At 26.1% G+C, this 21,279-nt stretch overlaps 2 protein-coding genes across 6 annotated transcripts in view; one reads left to right on the forward strand and one right to left on the reverse strand.

The window, feature by feature from the left end:
- LOC114124456 (uncharacterized) overlaps window positions 1-21,279 on the reverse strand; it is a 41,937-nt gene that overhangs the window by 10,799 nt on the left and 9,859 nt on the right. For 2 of the 4 annotated variants that reach the window (XM_050197395.1, XM_050197392.1), the window contains exons 3-6: window positions 1,035-1,117; window positions 733-840; window positions 584-658; window positions 217-305 (exon numbers count right to left, since the gene is read on the reverse strand). In XM_050197395.1, the coding sequence (XP_050053352.1) occupies window positions 217-305; window positions 584-658; window positions 733-840; window positions 1,035-1,117 (355 nt within the window). Of the gene's footprint in view, window positions 1-216; window positions 306-583; window positions 659-732; window positions 841-1,034; window positions 1,118-1,251; window positions 1,541-19,636; window positions 19,840-21,279 lie in introns of those variants that run through there. The other 2 variants (XM_050197399.1, XM_027987747.2) reach the window with 2 other exon arrangements.
- Window positions 3,835-12,705, forward strand: LOC114126297 (defense protein l(2)34Fc-like). 2 transcript variants are annotated; one of them, XR_007603212.1, is made up of 5 exons: window positions 3,835-3,992; window positions 5,197-5,853; window positions 6,722-6,813; window positions 9,068-9,294; window positions 12,575-12,705. XR_007603212.1 is itself a non-coding variant. In XM_027990245.2 (4 exons), exons 2-4 carry the CDS (start codon window positions 5,449-5,451, stop codon window positions 9,222-9,224), a joined length of 654 nt encoding a protein of 217 aa, XP_027846046.2. In that variant the 5' UTR covers window positions 3,835-3,992; window positions 5,197-5,448; the 3' UTR covers window positions 9,225-9,360. The 2 variants fall into 2 exon arrangements, 1 of the variants encoding a protein (XP_027846046.2); XM_027990245.2 differs by lacking the exon at window positions 12,575-12,705 and having other exon boundaries at window positions 9,068-9,360.

A 21,279-nucleotide genomic window follows, 5' to 3' on the forward strand; every position in this document is an offset into this window, starting at 1 on the left:
AGTTTGAAATGTGTAAAAAATAAAATTTACAAAACTTTTTTTTTAAATAATAGCGAGTTTTAAGTATTTAATTAATAATAATAATAATTTATTTATTGGTTACCGTGGAAATTATATCATATTATGGAAGATGAAAATGAAATATGTTTATAAATATTTTTTTTTATAATAAAGTAGTGGTAAAAATAAAGCATTCCAACCGTTGAAAAAACTGACCTGTAGTTCTGGAAGATTTTCTACGTCATAAGACACTTCTTGCAAAATTGTATTTAATTTTATTGGAATATCATCAAACTCATCAGACTCTAAAAAAAAAGTGTTGACTAATATATAATTTAGGTTAAATGCAGTTTGTACCAAAAAATATATTGAATCGAAATATTAACGTTTAAGGTATTAGCAGTGAACCAAAAAATAATAACGGCTGTCATGTCTATAGACTATATACTTGTATATATACTGAAAATGTTTAAATAAGAAGACAGCCGTTCATTTTTCACTTTCGAATGCACTAAATATGTTTTTAATAGATCCTAACGATCCGTTTAGACATATTATATATTATTAATAAATAAATACCTACCGTTTATGATGGAGTGTATGGCTGCTGTCAGCGTGGTAGCCAACTGTTCGTGGTACTTCCAACATATTGACATGTCTAGGCCGGAACAAAATTATTAGACATTAATTTTAGTATACATTGAATATACATTGAAGATTTATGATACGTACATTGCGGGTGGGTGGACAGGGGCGTGAGGCATACGTCATCTAGACCTCCGTCCACCAGCCCTTCCACTAGCCGTTCCAAATAATCGCGAACTTCGAAAAACTTATCTTCTGTAGAATATAAAAAATATTTATAAAATATTTAAAGAAACCGATAGTAGTAAGTTATAAAAACAATTCATAGTTTTGTGACGTTTTTAACACGAAGTATAAATGAAATCATAAATTTAAGTATATGCGCTAGAAAAGTTTATGAAATAAAAAGATTGTGTATCATTCTTAGCAAAATTCATGATTATACTTACGATCATTTTCTGCCTTGGACGCCACTTTCGCTTTTAATTTAGTGTTCAAAATGTCCCGCTGTTGGATACACAGCACTTTGTGTCTGAAAATCGAAAAAAAGAAACATTATAACATTAATATAACGCCGTTTTCGGTTATTCGCGAGTTCGACGTGTAGTACGGTGCAAGTAGAATATTCAATACAGTACGTATAATATTATAGCCGACGACACTCACAAACGCATAATTATAGTTTGATGATAATTTTATTGTGTCGTTGTTTCGGTTATTATTCGATTAACGGCATTTTTGTCATTACACGCTACACTATAATATATTACCGATTGCCGGTAGTATTATTATTATATTAATTGTATTAGATGGCTGCGGTGAAAAACTTAAACAAAAACAGTTCGAAGCAACAGGTGAAAAACATGAACGTAAACACGTCCATATCATTTTGATCATCAACGTAGTCCGACAGAAAAGGCCGGTCAGCCATAGGTATGGCGTTGACGCTCATGATCGGACGGCGACGAGACTTATAATAAGTAGGTAATAAAGATTATACTGCATCTACCTATCGGAAGAACCGGAAGAAAAAATTTACTTTCTCCAAGTGTCTCTGTATACATAGGTATATAATATTTATATTGCCGCGAGTGACATAATACAACGTACAGGTATAACGATAGAATGTCCGTCCCAGCCACTCCAACTCAGCGCAATATATTATAATACATAATAGTTTACCTACATAATATGAGTGGCTTATGCCATATAGCATAAAATTACACTTGATTTGTACGCACCGGCTTGCGGCTTGTTCCCTTTTCCCAACTGGAAACAGTTCAAGTCTCGTGTACTCTGATCCGCGTAGTTATAATAATAATGTTCTATGTAATATGTAATATTTCTACTGCAGGGAATGCAAAATTTGGGACTTAGCTATTACATAATATAATTTGTACCTACTATAATATTATTTTAGCCTTAGACAAATACATTTATTTGAATATTAATAAAATAAAATAAAATAAAAATCAAAGCATAAAACTGTCATAGACCTATAGGTTATACTCCTTATAATATTTTTATTTGAATACAACGCAATACAAATTTAATCAATGTTACCTATGAATAGGTTAGTATTTGATACATGAATAATAATTAGGATACTACTAATATTTGATAGACTACCTACTAATGCATTATGGTCTTTTTTTCTCAAAAATATCATATAATCAACTCACAGATCAGGTTATATTAAATACGAACTACGAATATATCAACAACTTATAATGCTAGTATACAAGTTAAAACTTATGAATAGTAAAAATATTCCCAATTAGTAAATAGTAAATATATATATATATATATTTAATATTGCTAAAGACTGGAGAAGACACTTCACTTCATCTGCATTTGTTGTCTCTGTCTTACATATATACAAATATACAATACAACAAATTTGCATTCATTAGAATACATTATAACGTGTTGTTAGCTTTAATATTAGAGTAAAAATACCTATTATCAAACTAAGGTTTAGTCGGTTTAGAACATTATCAGCGCTGTAGCATTAATTTGTTTCCATATTTTAATTTTTAAGCAAGATATGAGTACCTATATAAGATATTACAAATTGAAAATTCTCAAATTATCTAGCTTAAAAATGAAAACTAAAAAAATCAACGTTACAACACTGATAATACTGTTCTAACCTTTAATTTTAATAATAGGTAACTCTAATATTAAAGCTAATAAAGTAATAACATCTTAACATTATTAACACATAATGGGTTTTACTGACCGCATATTTTTTTATGTTGTATGAATGTAAGATGATGATAACAACATATTACACGGATGTGGCATCTTTTTAAGCACTTATAGGCTTATATTTATATTTAACGTTTTACTGCACTATTATACAACATATAAGTTTAACCAAACTTAATAATAACTATAGTCAGGTATATCTAACCTTATTATTTTTATTGCTTTACCTTTATATAATGATACACTTAACAGCATACATACTAATCATACTATACTACGACTTAACTATTAGAAATATTAGCAAGTTACGTTTTGATTTTATAATAATCATATTTCATAATAAAGTAAAAACCAACAACAACTGATAAATAAATACATTAATTAATAAATAAATTATTTGGATACAAATCTTTTACTATTACATAATATAATAAAGTATATAGTTCAATAGAAGTATTAATATCAAAGTTATATAACACGGGGCTTTAATATTGTCTAGATTGATAAATTATATAATTATTTTAGGGATCTTTCAAGATCTAAATACTTGCAACTGTTATAGTGTAAAACTTGTTAGGTTATTCCAAAAATCGATTGGTATGAATTTTTTTTTTTTTTGAAATTCAAAAATGAATAACTATAGAAACTTGAATTTTTCACCAAATATTTATTTTAACATAATATTTTGTTTTTAAGAAATATCTTATCCAAAATCAAAATCAATTTCTCGAGATTATGAAAAAAGTATTTTTTAAATCCAATTTGTCTAATATTGTATACAATGCTAATTTCGATTCTTAGAAAGTTATCGTGTACTATTATAAACTAGTACACTGGTGAATGATGATAAATTATTCATATATTTTTACAATAAATATTATTCTATTCCCATCATAATTACAGTGAAACAACTGCTATCAATTTTAAGTTACTTATATAATACGCTATAAGTACCTTAAGATTCATTGTCATAATGTATATGTTATAATTCTCTGGTCATTACCTTTTGATTAGACAACGTTAAACATAATTATTAATTGCTTATCATTGATAATAATTTTAATTATATCCAAATTCAATCTTAAATATTCTAAAATCTAGTTTAGTTTAAATTCTGATATCAAACGGGTTATTCGTAGTAACGCTGTACAGTGTACAGTGTACACAGTAACATAACGTACTCATTGAGGACTGAGGTAAATTTATAACAATCATACAATAGTTTTTCATATTTTATATTATTTAAATATAGCTAATATATCTAAGTATCTTATTATATTAATTGTTATTTAGAATCTAAAATTATATATAACTATTTTACATATTATATAAAAAGTGTACTAATCTTAATTCCATAGTTATGTTTTAGATTTTGAGCCAAATGAGAATTTAATGATTTTAAATTACGTTTTTTTTTTAAATTGTTACCAATTAAAAATGCTCTATAAGGATATTTTCTTCAATTATATTATTTAATAATATGGTATATAATTTTCAAAGTATTTTGGCTCTTTTCTGAATAGTTAAGAGATTATATAGACATTCAAAATTTTCCTTTTTTAAAATTATTTTCGATTTTTGTTTATAAAATTTAATACTTGGTTGCTACACGAATTGCTGAAAATCATTACTCCTATATTATTTTAACAAATATGTTTATCGATCTATTTAAAATTAGTTAGAATCCAGAAGAGTTATCCTCTTACCAAGACAAACACATAATCAAATTTAAAAACACCTATGAATATAAATATAATGTGTATATTATATTTGTGTAAAATAATAAAAAAAAACGTTTAGTATAGAAATATGACTGTGAGTATATGTTTTGGGAACACAATTTGGTTTAGTAAATTTAGATCTTCGGAACACCATTTAAATAGTAAAAAATTATGCAGTGGTTAAAGAAAAATTATTGATAAATGTAAAAAATGTAGAAATAGTTATTATTATATAGTGCAACAATATACAAATGAATTCATAATATAGATTGTATTTTATGATACTACGTAGATTAAGTTAAATTTATATTTTATGATAAAATTACCATATTCTTCTTAAAATAAAAGTTTGACCTTGTAATCATTCCATATAACAATATTTTAAATTTTTAACTATAAAAAATATGTAAGTGTGTTATATTTTGTTATTTTTTAATAACTAATTTATTTAATTTACAGCCTGTAATGTTAATTTTTACTTATAAACAAATCATAATTAGCATGTTTACACGCTATAAAATATTAGTGCCAGAAACAAAACCAAAAATACGTTATTTTTTGGTTTGGGTATTGATTAATATAATTATAAAGTATTACTATTAATATTAATAGGTACCTCTATCGTGTAGACTAAATAAAAATCACATAATATTATTGCACGGCATTGTTGTATACGCAGGTAATAATTGTGGGTGGACGACAAGTTCAGGACGACTGCAGCTGCAATCAAGACATCGACTTTTGTGATCATCGTATACAAATATACAATCATCGCACCATATTATAAAAACGACCCCGCACAACTTTTCTACTGTTACTATAACCGTTGTCGGTATACCACGTCTTATGGTACCGCGGTAACTGCAATAGTGTTTAATAACATCGCCATCGTATAATATTATACACCGTTTAATACCACGCGGTAATCGCGATGGCGGCAGAAACCCGTAGCGCAGGTGTAACGACTACGTCCGTACAGACGATCGCGGCGTTGCTGTTGGTGCTCCTGGTCGGGGCTCCCGGCGCCCGGGCCGTCACCGACGAAATGCTCAAGATCGCGTGCTCGGACATGACGCCCAGACACCCGGGTTACAAGCCGGAGAACACGAAGGGTTTGCCGTGCCCTTTCCAGTTGACGGTGGACCCTTCCACGCCCGTGGTGCCCGGCAACTTGGTGAACATCACGCTCACGTCCATCGGCACGATCCTGCCGTTCAAAGGATTCATGGTGCAGGCCCGCGACCTCAACGGCGAAATAATCGGTACGTTTCTGCCGGCGTGCCGGAACGCGACTCAACATCACATGATCAGCTGTTCCAACGGCCAAGAGCCATACGTGAGTAGAGGAGAGGTTTTTTCTTATGGTTATTCTAAAAGTCTATATTCTCCATATTTCACTATATACTGTTATTTGATACAGCTGCAAGTCGATACCGATACGAGGTGTAATAATGTATAGGGGGAACACTATGTACTACCTATATAGTTTATATGAACTTTTAAAAAAAATTACTATTTTTATTTTATTTTAAATAAAACTATTATTGAGAATTTTGATTTTTAAAAACGTTCGTTAAGTCAGAATTTAACGACTAGGATTTTCTAACTCCAAATATTTTTTTAACCGTATTTATAGTTCTTTCCCATAGATTCTGTAGTAATTGGAAATAATTAATTGCACATCCATCCTGCCCACATACACAGACCGTGGTAATTTTTAGTTCAATAGCACCTACAATCTACATTATTTGTTTCAATGGTTTATCTTAAGTCAAAATTTAGTTAAACTTAGTTACATAAAAGTCAAATTATAAACGATAATTAATCAATTTTTCTTGGCATCATTAAATTCATAATACTTTATCATTTTGCTATTAATGGTTTAAACTATTATAATATTATCATGTACAATTTAGTTTGAAATTTATTGTTATTTAATTATTTCCTATTTATTATCAATATTTTTGCTATACCGTTTAAAGTACATAGTTTAAGAAAAGTAATAAATTATTACGCTTCTTTAACATATTAAAATCTTGTAGCGAAGTTGTATGCAAATAGCTATGTATTTATAAACACTAATATAGGGTGAGAAGCTAAGGTTAATTGTTAGATGTAGCCTAATTGTAATATATTATGTGCGTAAAAACCTAATTTAGACTTCAATAAGTGTAAATATAATGGTTAGCATTTTATTTTTTCAGAACGCAGTGGTTCAGTCAAATAACAAATATAAAATAACAGATACTTTTACGTGGATAGCTCCATTATCACTTAAAGGATCTATTAAATTTAAGTGAGTAAATATTTTTTATTGATTTATTTTTTTAATTAAATTTACATAATATACTAGTTTTAAAATTTATACCTATTAACTTAAAATTTAAAACCACTTTTGTCACTGGTTTGTTTCCACGCTCTTTTAAACTCTACAAAAAACCATTCTTTATTTTTTTATTCCAATTTCCAACCAACTCATCTTTTACGGGAAAACTTGAGTTGCGAGTACCCAACTGGTTGAGTCCTGAGATATTTGATTGTTTAAAATAAACACGAGTTGGTTCGGTGGTGTAATTTAATATCTAATATTTGAATTGGGTATACGGTGATATTTTATCGTGATGTTATCTTAACTACCCATCTCAACTTTAACAGTATATTCGGACAGTTGTCGCTATATAACATATTGTAACTTGCTAGTAGTCAATAGACCGGCGTCCGGCACGTATCAAGGCAAGAAGTGTCCGTTTAATAAAATAGAAAATAGAAAATTTACTTGGAATTCAGAGTGAAATTTATATTTCACTCCGGAGCTGGAGCTCCACAACAAGACCTGGTTAAAGCAGCAGAAAAAGAACAATTTTTAAGATAAAAGATGGTTTTTTAACAGTGGAAAACTGACGCGGTTAACTTTTGTGAAAGCTGTGCTAAAAATGTCTTCCCTAATTTTATTTAAAGTACCTACTAACAATAAAAATAAAAAATAAAAATTTTTAATTTTATACATAGGTAAATAAGAAAAAAAGGAAATCTAATAATAATTATTATTATGATGTAATTTTTACAGCAGACCGTTACCTTTGTGTAACCCAAAACTAATTTTTTTGGAATACTTTTTAGCCAACTTCCACGTGGTTAATTCTAGGTAACGCTAATAGGTTGGACCCAATTCGTGTACTCGATAAAATATATAGGCACCCAACTCATGTACTCGATAAAATACATATATCCGGACCCAATTCATGCTATTTTTGAAATTCGGGACCCAACTTAAGGTTATCCCCTCTTACATGCACTAGTATAGGCACTCTATTTAACCAATTCGTAGAATGTTGCTTCACCTTAACCCAGACGGTCTGACACAGTACTACTTACGTCTTGTGTATATTATGTACTTACTAATGCGGGTCAAGTCATTGATTTATCAAATGAAAATTGGTTGATTAAAAATAATCTATATTATATAATGATTTATCTTTTTATAATATTATAATTAAGTTAAATAATCTAGAACGCTATTTCAAAGATAACTAGTTCAAAGATCACTTTATGTGTTTCTTAATGTCATTTAGCACAGGTATACAACGTAATAGGACCGTAATGGCCCCGGAATAAAATACACATGCAATTTACAAAATATTTTTTAGTAGGTATATCTACATTGCGTTTTTTTTTATAAAACATAATGAATATATTATACCAGTTCAAATTATACAGTATAAACAGAACTTGGAAATTAAAGTATTTGTTTATTTTTTTAACTTGATATAAAATTTGACGAACTTCTATTTATATCATGTTACAATGATTTAGAATATGAAATTTAAAAGTGCTGTTTTAATACTTTTTACACGCTTTTTTAAGTATTGATATATATTTTTTAAACTTTTTACTTTAAGATGAAATGAGAGTAGCCACAAACAAAAAATTGATTTTTTTTTTCTAAATGTTTTCCTTAATAATTGGTACCGATAGAATTTTGTCTTTGTTTTATATTAACTATAATATTTTTACTTTACTTAATAACTTATATTACTTAACTCGTCTTTATTTGTTATTGTTATCTGTAACGTAAGTTATAGCCATAGAAAAAAAAAAATCTCACATTCTGAATAACAACGCTACACTGCAATACCAAAAAATAAATTTTAATTGATTCTCGGTGCATCAAAGTTTTTAATAAGGAATATTTTTTTACCATAATCAACACGATAACATATTATTATGTATTGTACCTATAATAGTAATTAAGGTATAAATTATGTAATGTATAATGATTAATCTATTTTTGGTTAAACTGTTCATCGTAAAAATACATATACTCAGTACAGGTCATAATAAACATAAATACCTAAATCCTGCTATAGGTACTGCTATAAGTGAAAACCTTTCTAAAAATATAATTTTAGTAAGAAACGTATATCAATAAAAAAAAAAGTTAACAAATAAAAGGTTATACAAATCCAAAACGTTATGAAAGAATATTTTTGTCATGTTTTAAATTTTTAATAATCATTTTTTATTAATTAAGAAACTTAACTCATTTTTAGGTTTACAGTTGTGGTAAATTTTGAACATTTTTGGACAAATGAAGAAACCCAAGATATTCCAGTAGTTCCACTTTCACAAGAAGAATTTGACATAAAAAACTCTATTAATCATGAATACTATATTTACAAATTGTATACTCAAAATTGCTTTAGTTAATCCAACAATAATAATAAATGACGTGTCAAATAGTAAACATTAAGAATACTACGTATAATGCATGATATAAGTACGTATTAAAGTATTTTATTTTAATTATAATAATAAAATCATAATAAAGTTATAATTTATTAAATGGATAAATATCTTAATAATAATAAAATATATATTTTACTTTATATATATTTAAATACAATTTCGCAACAACAAAATCAGGACTTTTAATTAGATATAATACTCACATCAATAGTTTCATGCGCTTGTCCCACTTATATTACTATAGTAATATATAATATATACATTATACATATATGTATAGGTATTAGATACTCATTTTTTTTTATACATTTTAATCAAAAAAAAATCATGCGTTATTATTTAATAAGTCAAAATGCTGTAGTAAACCCAATACACCTGTATTGTATTATATTATTATTTACCTAGTGTAGAAAATACGTTAATTTAACATTTTAATCTACTTCTTACTCCCGCATTTTAGGCAATAGGCCAAAGGCCAGAAAAACATGTAATTTCCGCCAAATAGGAGTTTTTACTGCGATCGGTTTATAACAAGTTATATTTCCATAAATACATAAATTAATATAATAGTTAATATAATGAGATCACGCCACTCTAAATCAAGCCTGATTATATTTGTTAATGATACTAGTCCCCTGTACGACATTGAGAACTCATATAAATACGAGTAGAGGACCGACTATTATTTAGAAGGTAATCACAATTCTATAAGGTAGTTAACTCCAGTGTAAGACGTGGTGCTCAGATGTGGTGACGACAGTTGCTCGTCGTGGACTTCGTCACAACCACATCTCCGCAAGTTTACGGTCAATCTCCAGTACTAATAAGCATACATAGCAGTTAGCTATTTCAACTTTGTTTTACTTCACTTGATTTATTATTTTATTGTTTAAACGTAATAAAATAACTGTTTTAATTTAAAACTACCTACTTTTCTCACCAACAACTCAAGTTTGACCAAGGAACGTATCATTTGTATTTCCGATAATCTACAACTTATGAATACACATTTAACAAATTTTAACTTTAACACAGAAACATGCTACAAAAATATTTGATTTAACAAAGATGAATGATGGATTTTTCTATTAAATTATTACTTTAGAAAATATTTTTCGAAAATTATGATTTTTATCCAGATGACAGTATATCTTACAATAATTTCGGACTACTCGTAGTCCACCAATCAGTCATTTAAATATACATTTTTAGTCCAAGCCACGAATATTGGCCGTAACGCTACATTAAAGATATCAGTTATAATAAGTTATTACTTATTACTCAGTTATTAGTTGTTAATATAACTTATTACTGATCAGTGATCAATACTATATCATCGACGTTATTGAAAAATGAATTGAAAATATCTTTTATTTTTACTATGCAAGCTATATTTGAACAAAAATGGCTTAGCCCCGCATAAGCCCCGCCATCGCCAGTTGTGCCAATATCCTCGCCAATTCAAAATATAAGAAAATTAAATTTTTTCATAAACATTAATTAAAGTGGAATTATTTTCTGATTCATAATTGAATATGTATATTATATATACTGCAATAATTTCAGTAGTATTATTATAAATACCGGTTACTTTACATTTATATTAAAAAAATTTTAAAAACATTAAACTCATAAGTTTGGAAACAATATATACTAATGACAACATTTCTGGTGATTCATTTTAAGCTCTACAGTCGATTGTAACCAAAAGTTTCATATTGGTCGCTCTAATTTCATTTATTTTAATGCAATTTATACAACTACACTATACCTATATAATTTACTGCCATATACAAACATATGGAAAGGATAGTTGTATAATCGCTTTATAATAGCTTATAGTACGTTATATGGCTTAGAATCTTTCTCGCCAGTTTACAATTTGAGTTAATTATTATATTTTCTACGTGTATGATATTATAAAAGTAAACATTTTAAACTTCCACTCGGAAGTATGGTCCTAACTATTAAGTTTAAGTAGAACCATAAATTTGATTATTTAGAATAATATGTTTACAATCTAAACTGTGTAATAAATAATAATACAAATTATTATATGTATTTTTTTTTTGGATTTAAAACTATTTAAAATTTAAATACTTAAAAGTAAATAAAAAGTATATTTTGTAAAATAGAACAATTTTATTATAATAGTTAGGCCTGGTCTATGATAATAAAAAAAAAATCCCTACTGAGCAAGAAATTATTGGCTTTTTTCAACATAAATTATAATCAAATTTTGAACACCAATTATTGACATACTTAATATTTATTCATTGAAATGATAAAATATTGGTCACTCTGTAAACTTTATGGATATAAGTATAATTAATATAACCTTGATGTCACTTAGACACTTCGCGTATAATTATTATTACTTATTAGTTTATCCAATTATATATATATTATAGCCTATAGGTAGTTACTAGTTGTTATTAACACTATTAACTTTTATTTATTATAATCATCGTCATTTATTAGCGATTTTAAGGTTTATCTAAAGACTTGAAAATTTTTTGTTTTAATCATACTTATAATATAATAACATTTAAATGATTTAATAAAAGTACCGCTATATGATTTGATAATATGACAATGCCGTCGATATTTTTAATATGTATAAATGTATTCGAGAATTGCGCGCAAAGTGTGCAATGCATATAAAAATATCTCTTTCGAACGTCTGTTCAAATAATAAATAAATAACTAAATAGTATTCAACAAAAAAATATAATAATATACAGTTTAATATTGTATTTATCAATGTCACTGGTAACGTGTCGCACACATGCGTATATATGAGTTTTCGAGCCAATAGAATATTTTAATATATTAATATAATGTCATTATGGTATTATAATACCTACTCATCCGTCATCACTCATAATAATAATAATAAGCACTGCACAATATAATTTCTATTATACAATATACATTTAACGGTTCCACATTATGTGGGTCACACAGGAAACGAAGAATTGTCTGTGTGACGTATGATTCGTGTACACGATGGGTCGCATCGTACGAGTGATTAATTTATCGAAGAACATTCATTATTTCAAAAATTATTAACGTTAATCAATTTTTTTTTTTTTTTTTTTAATATTATAAGTCGTTACAAAACAACATTTTGAAAAAATTATATTTTCACAATTTTTTTTTTTATCGTTATTGTTTATACTTTGTTTTTTTTTTTAATGACGACTTACATTTTTCATACTTAATTTCATATTTTGAAGAAGAATATTTTTTGGAGTACTTATTTTCGGATGAGTAGTTAATGAGATAACTTATAATTATTTTAAATTCAGATGAGCTGATGAAAGGAGTGGCAAAGAACTGCAGATACCTTGGAAAATGTTGGTCCAATCTGCTCTACTCATTTAAATAAACATTTGCAGAAAATATCAAATACCTGTATTTTTTTTTTTTTTTTTAATTACGATAAAATAAGAACATTTTGCTGCCAGAAAAGATATTTAAGTTTAAAATTGAAAACATTTTTTACAATAAACCCTGTACAGTGTACACATAAACAAAAAAACATTTACATCATTATTAAATCAATTATCAATATATTCAACACTGCATAGAACCGTTCCTAATATTTTGTATAGTTATAAATATTGTTTTATTATTTTTCTAATCTAGTTTCATAAAATTGGTTGACCACAATCAGAATCGCGCTGGTTCCATTGACCTTAGAAGTTCCAAACTGTGTTTTTTTTTAAATTGATTATATTTGAGTTGGATTGTTGCGGTTATTTTGCTTAATTTTTTACTACTTGATTGGTTAATATCTATCCCGAGTCGATAAGAGGCAAAAAACTTATGGAATATTAAATTTTAAAACATAACAACTTTTTTATCCAAGTTAAAATCTTTGTATTTATCATCCTAATCGTCTTAAATATGTTATTGTTTTAATTTATTTTATATAAGATCGATTGTATGGCCCGATTTCATTTGGGAGAAAAATAAATAAACATAAAATACAGCACTCGTCTCAACGTCGTCGTACTTTAATGTACCTTAGTCACAGGAAAATTAGCATCAACGCTCTTCGTCTAGTGAACAAATATGACCGAAATGGTTAAAAAAAAATTAATATTGTATTTAATATATTAAAAAATTGGTTAAAAAAGTAAACTTTCATAATATTTCTAAGAATATTTCTGAAATTTTAATCAAAACAGGTCAAATGGGTTTTGAGTTTTTATTTAAAAATATTAGATACAGGAACCTACAAGGGTTGAGAAAAAAAGCTGAAAAACCCCCACTGTGTCTCAAGGAATCTATATATTGATAAACTTGTATTGCAATTGATCCTCTAGTTTCTAAGATTAGTGCGATCGAACATACAAACTCTTCACTGTTCTATGGTAGTATATACAGATAAGTAATAATACATATATTTATTTATTATTTGTATTTTCATGCAAAGCTATGATTTCTATCCAGCGTATAGAAAACAATACATATCCGGAAAGAGTATAATATGTAGAGAGTGCTTTCGAAATCCCGTAACCTCTTTGACCATTTTAAAATATAGAAATCGCAATACAGTATCAATTCAAGCAAATATTAAATGACTTTTAAATTTGATGATACCATACTACATTATTACTTGAGTACTTTTTATTAATTTGTCTTGGTCACTAAGTAGAAAATACATTATACAATACTGTATAAACCTATCGAATATTTAAGCGATTTTCATGAGCATCTAACTATTGCGTAAATTATATTATTATATTTTTGAGTTTTTTTTACCTACATTATAGCTCACAGTATCAACTAATTAGAAAATTCAAGGTTAATATATTATATTAAGGATATGTATTATCGTATATTATAATAATTATATGTATGAAGTAGATTTGCTGATTTGGTACTATTACGGACAAAGGAATAGAATTTTACATAAGTAATATATAATATACTTATTCTTATGAAATAAGTAAAATATTATAATGTTATTATATTAAAGTGTGCGGTTTAGAATTATATTAACAGGGATAATATAGTATTCTACGCACAAATTATTATATTTTATATTATAGTTATTTCGTTAAATAATTATCCCTTTTCACGATTAACACAATGCGTTGAAACTGCATACGGAATGATCATCGCTACCGTTGCAACTTTGCCGATCGTTAAAACAACTCGACAATTATGTCAATATATATGTTATTATAATTTAAGTATACGCTACAATGAACCTGCAGCAGATCACTGCTGCGCGCACGAGCCACGCGTTTGTAAAAGAACACGAATAAATTAAGGGGGGGTGCCTATATATACGTAGTATACATATTATATATTTACGTTTTATTCAAATGTTAATTTAAACATGTATACCTAATTACACGGTTATTGTTTCGACGGCTGCGACGGCCTATACAATTGTTACAATGGGTCATTTCTATAGGTCAGTGTGGCGGTCGGTGGATTTAATGCTACACAGATACGTCATATATTACACATAAAAATAATATTATACATATGTATATTTGTTACACATCTGTGTATACACCTTTGACTATATGGTTATGCGTATATATTATATTATAATAGACACGTGTAATTTACTACGAATGCGAGCGACCTTGAAATTAAAAAAAAATTACTATTTAAAAACGCTATTTTAAAGTTCATTTAAATTTTGTTGGCAGAGTAAAACATAATAAAAGTTTAAAAAACTATTAGTTTTTTTTTATATATATAGATAATAACTATAAAATCACCAATCACCAATAAAACGCATTTTGCTGCAGCAATTAAATTTAGGTAGGTACTTAGTAATATTAACGTTTAATTAGATAGCAACATTTTAAATTAAATAATATTGCTTACTATATTATTTAAACCAAATGTTTGTTATTAATTTAATTAGATACACAATCAAAATAAGTTTTGTTAATTATTATTACTTATAAGTTAAAACCTAATGGTTAGAGTTGAACCAGTGATTTTTAACAGCACGTCATATGATTAAATACGTCTAGAATATAGATAAATGATTAATATTTAATGTTATTGATAATATTATATATTAGATCGGCAAATATACCTAATACTGATTTTTAAATGTCTTGATTAAGCACAAATTACAACGATAATAAAACATTAAAACAAATCAAAATTACGAAATCAAATTTTTTATTTACCTAAAATAATCAAATATTGATATACATAAAAAACTTAAATAAATATATACATAAAATAAATAAACAAATATATAAATTTAACGAACTTCCCTCTTTGTGAGCTGCCTTACGAAAAAGTTTACCGTTAAATACAATATTAGGTATATAGCTTATAGAATAGAATCAAATGTAGATAGATATAAATAAAATAGAATAGACATAATAATCTCTATTTGGTCTTAATCTTTAGATAAACTCTCTTCTAGGATTTTAGAACTAATAAAAAATATATTTAAAGATAATTAGAGCAATAAATCAAATACCTAATTAATTTGATAAAAATTATACTAATACAATTAGAATAAGTACAATATGTAGGAAGTAGGTACACGACAATCGAATGAAATATTTAATTTATTAATTTATCATATATAGCAGCAGTTCCCAAACTGTGAGGCGCGCCTCTCTTAGGAGGTGCGAGCCGAGTTATTTTATCATAACAATAAAAATATTTTTATATTTAAATACTATAAATTTGTTATTTATCTATTCATGGGAGGCGCAATTATTTTTTTTTATTTTTAGGGTGGCGTAAACTAAAAAAGTTTGCGAACCGCTGATATATAGTATTAAAATCATAACTAGATAAATATTTTTATGCAAACAATTAATGAAAATAAATCACCTAATAGTTTAATTTTAACGTCTTCGTAACTTCATGTAAGGTCAATTCCAAAATATAAGATAAAAAAGCACAACTATTATTATCACTATACATCTTATTGATTGCTTATAAATTATAATAATTAAAAATGTAAATTAGTTAATTATGAAAATGTTTAACAATTATAATATTAGTTAAACTATACGGATTGTTCAATGAAAGTTAAACGACAAAAAATATAAATTATCAAAACAAAATAATATAAGTATTGAGTATTTGAGTATAATGGTTATATTTAATAGCAATATATTCTCTAATTGTTTATAATATCGATTCTAAATGGAGCAATTAATGTATTAGTATTACAATAATAAGTTTTTTTATTATTCTTTTATGTCTTACTATAATAGTAAATTGAATCTAATTGGTTTTTTAAGGGGTAAAAATTAAAAATTCGTGAAGTTTTCAAAATAATCAGGAAACTAAAATAAAATTAATGATAAAAAGCAGTAAAACTAGTTTACAAATTTTCTTTTTATTGTAAATGAAAAATGAATAGCTATTGACCATGGAAATTTACACTAAATATTTAAATTACCATATTCTAGAAATAATAATATAATTTTCCAAGTATTTTAACTCTTTTTAATCTATGTATTGATTATTTTAGCTTTTTTTTAGATTTGTTTTGATAACATTTTTTTTCTTGGTCAAAAAGCTTGGAAATTAAATAAAATTATTCTTACAGCAAATTAAATCATTTGAAAATCTAGTCACAACATTTTATTTAAGCTTAAAAATTAGAATTTTTTGAATTTCTCTTAGACACAAACATTTTCAAATTATTTTGTATCTAATAAACTAGGTAATTAAACATGCATAACAATGTTGTTATTTAATAATATACCTAAGCTTGACAATTTGATACACAATTTATCATGAGTTGTAACCGATTCTTTCTCAAACGAATTCTATTATTCTGTCGTAATAAGGAAATATTAATAATTATTGAAACTTTGTTTCTTTTTTTATTTAGGTATGTTTGAACCGATGACACCGCGGGGACTACTTTCGCATATTAATTATTGAAACTTAAAATATTCCACTATTACCTACTTTTATTAATATTTTATTTAATATATACTCGTATGTTAGCATAGACTAAAAAGTTATTTACTTATGTGTATTTTGGCTAAAATAATTTTAACTCACCGCACCTATTGGTAATTAGTAATAATTACTAACAGAAAAATAAATTATTTAAACAGTGATATAAACAAATCATAAAATATCCTTAGAAATAAAAGCCACTCACTGGCACCGATCAGAATCGTTTTTCATATGCAATAATTTATTATTGAATTTAAATTTAAGTTTTAATACATCTATTACAATGACTTATTCTATAACGATATACTATATAAGTATTCAAAATTGTATAGCATACAACAGAGCTTTTTTCCGGTTTTTAAAGTTAAAGTTCCACATTTATGTTTAACGAAAGACAATTATACAATTTTGAATTTAGTTTGATATTGTACCTTAGAAAAATGTCTTCGGTCTTCACAATTTATAATGTTCTTAGTTGTTTTTGAATAACTTGAATATTTTCATACAATATTTTTGTTATTTAAAATTTAATTAATCCGTTTAAAAGGTAAGTGTAGCAGTTTATCTAAAACTTAAAATGAATAATTTGTTTGTTAACTTTCCACCAGTGTAAACAATTAGTAAATAAAACAAATATTCATTAATTTGTCGAATTGGTTTTTTTTTTGGTTTAAAATATATTTTAATAAATCAGTAAATTTTAAAAAGGGAGAAAATGCCACTTGTTAGTTTTTGAGATGCTAATATTTTTGGATACCCTCCAAAAAACTGTACAAAAAACATTTTCTAATCATATAATTTAAAAAAAACTCACGAAAATATTTAATTTTGTAAAAGAAATGCCTATCAAGTTCATAATACCTAATAATTAATAAGTAATTACAAAAATTATAACATATAACGAAAAGTGTTAAAGAATATTGTATATTGTTCAACAAACGATATATTATGATATAATACAATTATACAGGGAATTTAGCAAAGCAATTTTCTTGACGATTAATTTTTAGTAGGATTTTAGTCGTCGTTGAGTAACCACCTGGAGACTAACCACATAGACGCGATTTGATAACACAATTAATAATCGTAATTTGAATTGCATAGCGGTTATATTCCATCTATATTCTATACGTATTATTACAATTTTCTATCCGTAAACATCGTTATTATTATAATAACTCGCTTAAATCGACTTTCATTGTTATGCGCTACTATTCCTTTCCCAGACCGATCAAGAGAGGAAATCATTCTTGTATATTTTTTTTTTCTATTTCGGACGACGACCGCATACAACTATTACTGTAGTTCACAACTAATCGCCCAATATTTCCTCGATATATTATATTCTCACACACATACGCTCACATACTCCTATGGAAACAATTATGGTCAGTTTTCGAGAAATCAATTGACAATTGCATATTTAAATAAGAAGAAACAACATCGAAAAAAGAAATCGTAAAAGTATGTGTAAGTTACTTACAAAACCTGTTAACAAAAATATTATTTAAATATGATAGGTATTCTTCAATACATTTTTGCATGTGGATGGTTTTTTTATTATAAATATCACAGACTGCTTATAACAATAATTAGGTGCAGATGAATTAAAAACAGCATAATATTATGTATAATAAATTATAGGTAATTAAAATAAATATGATTCTATTTATTTCATTGGTTATATTTAGAATTTATTATTTATAATAAAATTAAAACTCATAGTAGCTACCTATAAATTTTCCTTGATACGTTTTGCTTACCTTACTTAAATTAACATTAACCAACCAATAAATGTACTAAATACTAATACTATTTCATCTCCGAATCCGGAACACCGGATACAGGAAACCATACCCTAAATTGTTACGCGTGCATAGGCTTAATATAACGTGATATTTATATTAATATAGGTATACTATTAGATTATTCGTAAATCGTAGTAATGTAATATAAAATTATTTTACAATAAAACGAATTATACATGGTTTTTTTAAATATTACAAATCGAAATTTTAGTTAAAAATTTAGTAAATGTATATTTAAAAAAAAATATTCATATTATTAATAACATTTATAATACATATTCGTATAACTTGACAGTACATCCTGTAACTTATGCCGTTCAATTTTTAAACACTTGGGCATTTATTTATTTTTAAACGTATTAGTTCAATTATTATTTTAAACTTAATAAGATGTGCACTACAATGTATCCCTTGTTATAAACGTATAACTAATTCTAATAAAGAACTTGTAATATAATTTAGATTTATTGTTTAATGTTTAAATGATACCAAATACTTATTTATTTAATAAAATGTTTGAAATACACATACAACATAGTCATTAATACTCATAATCAAATATTAATGTGTTTTTTAAGCATTTTATTTCAAACGTAATATATAAACGATATTAAAGTGTATTTTCAAAAAATAACTTACGTCTGGTGGAAGGATATTCCAAATGAAAATAAGATAAGAAATTAAAATTATCTATCACACACGTCGCATTTATTCGATTGGATAATAATTCATCCAAAATATTTGAAAATCGGTTACACAACACAATATAATGTTATATGGGTACAGGAACTGACCGAGTACTCATTCCTTCTGAACGGGCCGTGGTGATGCGGACTACTGCAGACAATCTCCGGTACCTACACCGTCACACACCATATGTACAGCCGAGTGCATTCACATTTAATGATGACCAGTAGCAGTGGTTAAGTTATACGATACATAATAATAATAATATAATATCGATGCGGAGGGATAGCACGAAAAAAATGAATAATAATAATAACGGTAACAAATGGTGCGTGATGCGATGATGACAGTGCATACATATAATATTATATTATATGTATATAAACATATTTAGATACCTATTGTATGATATAGTTGCAAAACGTACATTTAAAGTCTATGATTGTTTTTTTTTTATATTTTATGTAAAAAATTAAAAAAGACACCTTTAAAAATATTTTATAGATGTTGAGACGTTAAAACGAATCATACAATACAAAAATATAGTATACTACTATATTTTTGCAATACACTTACTATTATATATTAATAATATTATTTTGTTTTAAACAATAACGTACCCATAGTCTCAAATATATCTGTTAAAATAAAAATGTTAAATTATTTTATGAGTATTATTGGGTAGTAAAAATAAAAATTATTATTTGTGGAAGAAAGTTGGTTTTATAATAAGGGTATTTGTCATATCATGTATATTTCATATGCTAGTACTTTTTTTTTTTAAAAATATTAATAAATAATTTTATACTTTTTTAAGATGTGGGTAGGATATTTAGTGTTATCTATTTATAAAATTTTTAATGACTTACATTGGATAGGTATGTAAAATAGGCCTTGTAATTATAATTTATATTACCCATCTAATTTAAGTTTGAAATATTTTAAACTTAAATTTAAATAACTATTAAGATATCAAGAAATATTCATACATTTAGAATATGTGTTTATACAAGACAATTCTCCAAGCATGTTTACCTCCTGTTTTTAAATTTTTAAAACATACTTTATTAAGACTATATTTTCAAGTGAATAAAATTTTTGATACTACTTAATGAGTGTATTGTGGACTCCACAGTGTGAACCTAACTTGTTAGTTGTATAGCTGATAATTTGTTTGAAAAATGTTTAATGTTAATGTATAAAAATAAAAAATCGAAAGAGTAGTTATCAAGTTATTTATCTATGTATATTAATGATCATACACATAGGTCCTTGATAATGGATTTTGGAAGATCTTAGAACCATGTTGGTAGGTAATTCATATTAATCTATCAAATTTGTATAATTTGTAAAAACTAAAAATGGTCAAAGTATAATAAACATTTAATCCATTATTAATATTTTTATAAAATCATCTTTTAAAACATACATAATATTATTTTTTAATAACTGAAAAAGTACTCGTTCAAATTTTAAAATTAGATATTTGAATATTTGAATACTTGAATTTTTTTTTTTACTATCCATTAAATAATTGACAGTGAAAAATGGGTTCTTATTTGAAAATCAAGAGTTTTTATCACCACACGACACTC

Source organism: Aphis gossypii, chromosome 1 (assembly GCF_020184175.1).
Source record: "Aphis gossypii isolate Hap1 chromosome 1, ASM2018417v2, whole genome shotgun sequence".
NCBI lineage: Eukaryota > Metazoa > Arthropoda > Insecta > Hemiptera > Aphididae > Aphis > Aphis gossypii.